The sequence below is a fragment of the Terrapene carolina genome, unplaced genomic scaffold (assembly GCF_002925995.2).
Source record: "Terrapene carolina triunguis isolate 2854851 unplaced genomic scaffold, T_m_triunguis-2.0 Scaffold926, whole genome shotgun sequence".
In the NCBI taxonomy this organism is placed as follows: domain Eukaryota; kingdom Metazoa; phylum Chordata; order Testudines; family Emydidae; genus Terrapene; species Terrapene triunguis.
Window position 1 is genome coordinate 8,139,672 of NW_020665277.1, and position 5,717 is coordinate 8,145,388.

Below are 5,717 nucleotides of genomic sequence, written 5' to 3' on the forward strand. Positions count from 1 at the left end.
ACCCTGCTATCTATCCATCCATCCACCCATCCCCACATACACCCTGCTCTCTATCCCCCATCCTTCATTCCCCATATACACCCCCTGTCTATCCCTTTATCTGTCTCCATACACACCTCCCTACCTATGTAGCCATCCTGATACCCAACCTTCTATCCATTCAGTCCCAAACACAGCCCTCTCTTTATCCATCTACACACCACTGTATCCACCCATCCATCCCACTACTCACCCCTCTATCCATCCCCATACATACCCTTCTGTCCACCCATCCATCCCACTACTCACCCCTCTATCCATCCCCATACACACCCCTCTAGCCAGCTGTTTATCCCCGTACACACACATTTACCTATCTCCATACACACCCCTATATCCAGCTGTCTATCCCTATAGACACACAGCTACCTATCCCCATACACACCCCTCTAGCCATCAATCTCCAGACGCCCCCACACACTTATCCATCCATCCATCCCAGAATCAAGCATCACTACCCAGGAACTCAGACTCTGAAACTTGAATTTCCATCTCGATCCTAGCATATCCCTGTTGCTGGCAGATCCCAGAACCAAAACCCAGGGCTCAACCTCGGAAATCTGACCCCAGAACCTGAGCTGCAGCCCGGGAAGCCCATACAGCCCAGAACAGCAGGGCTCAGAACGGCCTGTGGCTGAGGCCCACATCCACAGAGGACTTAGGTGCCCAAGTCCCCTGAGATCCACAAAACACTCGCTCGGCTCTCACCCAACACCTAAGTCATTGCAGTAGAAGTTTCATACTCGCCCGAATTTCTGCCTCGGGGCACGTGAGCTGCTGCCTGCTTCTGGGCGTCTGGGCACCTGTCTCGCACCTAAGCCCCAGCATGACCCCCTCAGTCCCTCCTGGTAGAGCTGGTCTGCGGTGGCTCAGTGAAGGAGTGGTTGCAGCTGGGGGACTGGCCCCAGGGGTCTCCCACCTCCCAGCTGGTTGTCCCAACTACCAGCCCACAGAGTCCTTCTCAAGCTCTGGCCTCCTCTCTCTCTGGCCCAGGGACTCTTGTTCTTTAAAGTCACCGTGGAGGAGGAGCTGTACCAGGAGAGACCAAGGGAGCCCCCATGTCCAACTATTCTATTATCGCTCTGTGGCTTCTCTTCACGCAGCGGGGGGAATTGAACCAGGAGCTTCCACATCCCAGGCTGAGTGCTCTAAGCACTGGGCTGGAAGTTGTAAGCTGGGCACCTCCTCCTGTGGCTGTTTTGTGTGGCGCGAGGCAGGCGCTCAACTCATTCTCACAAGGAACAATGCAGGCACCGAAGGAGAGGGGTTCCCAGCTCTGGGTCACTGGCAGAGCGAGGCGCCTCTCTGCAGCTTGGACTGAGGGGGCGAACTCCATGAGGGGGTGGGACTTGGGACCCCCCATCTCCCATTGTCTGGCTCAGCTGGCTCCCCGCCTAGCACACCTAGCATCCATTCATTTTATAGGGAGCCTGGTGCCTAGCTCAGGCTTTCTGGATCCCAGTGTTGGTCCAGTGATTTCCTCAGCACCTAAACATTAGGTCTTCCCATGCTGAGCACCATGATGCCTAAGTCCCTTTGTGGAGCTGGGTCCTAGAACCAACTACCTCATGTGATTGACATGCCTAGAACCCAAGTCACTGGCATGATTGATGTACCTAGAACCCAAACCGCTGGGCTCTAGGATGGGGCTGTCCCTGTCCCACCATTCCCATGACATCTCTGTCCCTTCTCCCCCTTATAGCTCCCTCTATGCCACCCCAGGAGGGTCCCATCTCACAGTGGAAGGACTGGTGGGGCCTCATCCCCAGTTGTGTTTTTGCTCGTCTCTTAGTCTCAGCTCTTTGATCTCAGCTCCAGATTGGGCAGGGACGGGGGAAGAGGTTGTTAATTATTACTGAGAAGTACATGGTCCAGGAATGCTCATGAGGCCTGTAATGAGCTGTACATTTCAACAGATTAGCAGATTAGTCAGGGAGCAGAAATGTACGGCGTGGGCCCCCTCGCCACACAAAGCCCCCTGTCCATGGACCAATGGCTTTAATAAGTCACTGTGGCCCCTCCAACTCACCGGCCCCATCCCCTCACAGCCCCGAGTGCTGGATCCTCCCCTCGTGGCCACCTCAGCTTGCTGCAGTTCATGGCAAAGACCCAAAATGGTGGGACACACCAGAATTACTCAGGCAAGACATGTGCACTGCAGTGGGATTCCTCTCTCAATGCCAGGCTGGCTCACAACCGAGGCCCATCTAACCCAGTCTCCAGCAAAGGACAATGTGAGACATACACACCCCTCCGCCCCCGCGCTATACGTCTCAACTGGGTCTCTAACAGGGACCCCCTGAAGCCCTGCAGCAGGAGGCTGTGTCATCAACTCGGGCTAGTTTCAGCCACTGAAATATCCAGTCCCTCTTTGAATCTTGGCCCCCACAACCTCTGGTGGCGGGGAGTTCCGAAGGCCGATCACGCCTCGGGTGAAAGTGCATTTGCTGCCTCCTTGTGATTGACTCCAGGAGCTCAAGCTATTTAGCGTAACCAAGAGCAGGTGAAGGGGTGGGCTGATCCCAGTCTGTACGTACCTCCATAGGGAACAAATAATTAATACTGGGCTCTTTAGCGGATGAAGGTCTGGCACGACCCAGTGGCTGGAAGCAGACAAATTCAGACTGGAAATAAGGGGTACGTTTTTAAGAGTGAGGGGAATTAACCATTGGAACAGCTCACCCAGGGCTGTGGCTGATTCGCCATCGCTGGGACGTTGCGCTAATAGATCTGTCCCCGTTCAGCCAGGAATGATTTGGGGCAGTTCCCTGGCCTGTGCTCCATGGGAGGTCAGACCCGGCCGGCCTGAGAATCTCTGAATCTCTGAGCCCCAGGCCAGTCACTCTCCAGAGGGTCTCCAGCCAGAGCTGGGGGGGACTCACCCCATGGAGGGAGATGGAGCTGGTTGGGTATCTCTGGAGCTGGTGGAGAAACGCAGCATCCAGCCCCTGGAAAATGCCCTCCTCCCGCTCTCGCCCCTGTAGTCCATGTGCCGCACCAACCGGAACACCATCGGGGGTTACTTCCTGGCTGGTAGAAACATGGTCTGGTGGCCGGTGAGTATTGCAATGGGGGCAGGATAGATAGATAGATAGATAGATAGATAGATGTGTATGGGGCTAACCGTCAATCTCGGGAATGGATTCAGAGCTGGGTTTAGGGAAGAGGGTTAATACTTGACCCTAGCAGCAGCTGGGGTGAGGATGGGGGGGCAAGGGATTGACATCAGGGGGACCATAGCAAGGAGATGAAGTTGAGTGGCAGGGGGTGGCGTTAGGGGCAGTGCCCAGGGGCAGAGGGTGGCATTAGGGACAGTGACTGGGGGCAGGGGGTGGCATTGGGGGCAGTGCCTGGGGGCAGGGGGTGACATTAGGGACAGAGCCTAGGGCAGGGGGTGGTGTTGGAGCAGTGCCCGGGGGCAGGAGGTGGCATTGGGGCAGTGCCCAGGGGAAGGGGGTGGCATTAGGGACAATGCTTGGTGCATCTATCCAATGCCCAGTCCCTCTCCCTCGTACTGTGCTGCAGGTGGGCGCGTCTCTCTTTGCCAGTAACATCGGCAGTGGGCACTTCGTGGGGCTGGCTGGCACTGGTGCTGCCAATGGGCTGGCGGTGGCTGGCTTCGAGTGGAATGTAAGTGATTTCGAGTGCCCATAACCCCCTACCCCTCCCTGCCCCATCTCCCCCTCCCTGACCCCGCTCCGCTTTCCCCACCAGGCTCTCTTCGTGGTTCTCCTCCTCGGATGGCTCTTCGTACCTGTCTACCTCACTGCCGGGGTGAGCATCACACTGGGTATAGGCGGGGGGGCTGGGAGCCAGGACTCCTGGGTTCTCTCCCCAGCTCTGGGAGGGGAGGGGGTTCTGGTGGGTTAGAGCAGGGGGGCTGGGAGCCAGGACTCCTGGGTTCTCTCCCCAGCTCTGGGAAGGGACGGGGGGGCTGGTGGGTTAGAGCTGGGGGGGGGCTGGGAGCCAGGACTCCTGGGTTCTCTCCCCGGCTCTGGGAAGGGAGGGGGGTTTGGTGGGTTAGAGCAGGGGGGCTGGGAGCCAGGACTCCTGGGTTCCATTCTGTTCTCCCTTTACCTGCAGGTGATCACGATGCCCCAGTATCTGAAGAAGCGATTTGGGGGCCGGCGAATCCGGATCTATCTGTCCATCCTGTCCCTCTTTCTCTACATCTTCACTAAAATCTCAGTACGTAATTAATCCTCTTCCCCGGGGCGGGAGCCCTGGCTGTGGGTGGTGCTCCCGGCTACTCCCAGCAGGGGGTGCTGTGTACACCGGCCCCGTGCTGAGACCCCCCACCCGGTATCGCCCCCCGTAGGTGGACATGTTCTCGGGGGCTGTGTTTATCCAGCAGGCTCTGGGCTGGGATATCTACGTCGCTGTCATTGCCCTGCTCGTAATTACCACCATATACACCGTGACAGGTAACGGGGCCGCATCTGGGGTGGGAGCCCAGGGGCTGCTCCAGCTGGGCCTGGGGCGGGGGAGCGCAGGTGGGCACCCTTTCACCCCACTCCTCCTTGCTCTCCCAGGGGGGCTGGCGGCCCTGATGTACACCGACACCGTGCAAACCTTCGTCATCATTGGGGGAGCCTTCGTCCTCATGGGCTTTGGTGAGTGAGACCCACCCGCTGCTCCCCCCATGGACAGGGGCAGGAATTGCAGCTGAAAGGAAGCCCCCGGTGCCTCCAGCCCCAGCAGGGGGCGCTGTAAGGAGCGGGGCTGGGGTGCTGGCTATTGGAGGGGCTCCCAGTCCCGCGTTCTCCCGGCTGTGGGGAGCGGGCTGCCACGGTCTCTCTTCGTCACAGTGCCCCTGTTGGTTGCTTTGCAGCGTTTCACGAGGTGGGGGGCTACCAGGGGCTCTTTGACAAGTACCTGGAGGCCTTTCCCAGCAACACCCTCTCTCCAGCCCCGGCCCTGTACAACATCTCAGCCACCTGCTACCAGCCCCGCCCCGACGCCTTCCACCTCCTCCGCGACCCCCTGACCGGAGACCTCCCCTGGCCAGCGCTAATCTTCGGCCTCACCATCATCTCCACCTGGTACTGGTGCAGTGACCAGGTATGGGGGCGGGGAATGGAGCCTGGGGCCTTTCCCCTCTGGGGGCGCCGGCTCCACTCCAGCCCCAGGGTGGGGGACGGGCTGGCTCAGGGCACGAGGACTTTCACTGGGGCATTCTCTGCTCACAGGTGATTGTGCAGCGTTGCCTAGCGGGCAAGAGCCTGACCCATGTCAAAGCCGGCTGCATCCTCTGTGGGTACCTGAAGCTGTTGCCAATGTTCCTCATGGTGATGCCAGGAATGATCAGCCGCATCCTTTACCCAGGTACGGTGCCCCTCACCTCACCAGGAGACAGGGACAGCTGGGCACTGCTGCTTCCTGCTGGCGGGATCCCAGCTGCCCCATGTCTTAGCCCCCTGCCTCCAGGCCGGGTCGCCCCGCTGACCCCGTTTTCTCTCCAGACGAGGTGGCCTGCGTGGTGCCAGAGGACTGCAAGCGGATCTGTGGCACTGAAGTCGGCTGCTCCAACATCGCCTACCCCAAGCTGGTGGTGACTCTCATGCCTGCCGGTCAGCTGTTGGAGCTGGCCCCCAATGCCTTAGTCCATTGCAGCAGGGGCGCTGGGCTGCAGGGAGCGGGCGGGGGGCTCGGCAGGGGGCGCCGGGCTGCGGGGAGCG

The 5,717-nt window shown here is 59.2% G+C and overlaps 1 protein-coding gene across 2 annotated transcripts in view; it reads left to right on the forward strand.

Annotated features, from left to right (window-relative positions):
- The window catches only part of SLC5A2 (solute carrier family 5 member 2), a 9,862-nt gene that overhangs the window by 725 nt on the left and 3,420 nt on the right, over window positions 1-5,717 (forward strand). For both annotated transcript variants that reach the window (XM_026661061.1, XM_026661062.1), the window contains exons 2-10: window positions 3,024-3,095; window positions 3,565-3,669; window positions 3,754-3,813; window positions 4,123-4,227; window positions 4,358-4,463; window positions 4,572-4,652; window positions 4,871-5,100; window positions 5,229-5,364; window positions 5,502-5,609. In XM_026661061.1, the coding sequence (XP_026516846.1) occupies window positions 3,024-3,095; window positions 3,565-3,669; window positions 3,754-3,813; window positions 4,123-4,227; window positions 4,358-4,463; window positions 4,572-4,652; window positions 4,871-5,100; window positions 5,229-5,364; window positions 5,502-5,609 (1,003 nt within the window). The remainder of the gene's footprint in view (window positions 1-3,023; window positions 3,096-3,564; window positions 3,670-3,753; window positions 3,814-4,122; window positions 4,228-4,357; window positions 4,464-4,571; window positions 4,653-4,870; window positions 5,101-5,228; window positions 5,365-5,501; window positions 5,610-5,717) is intronic.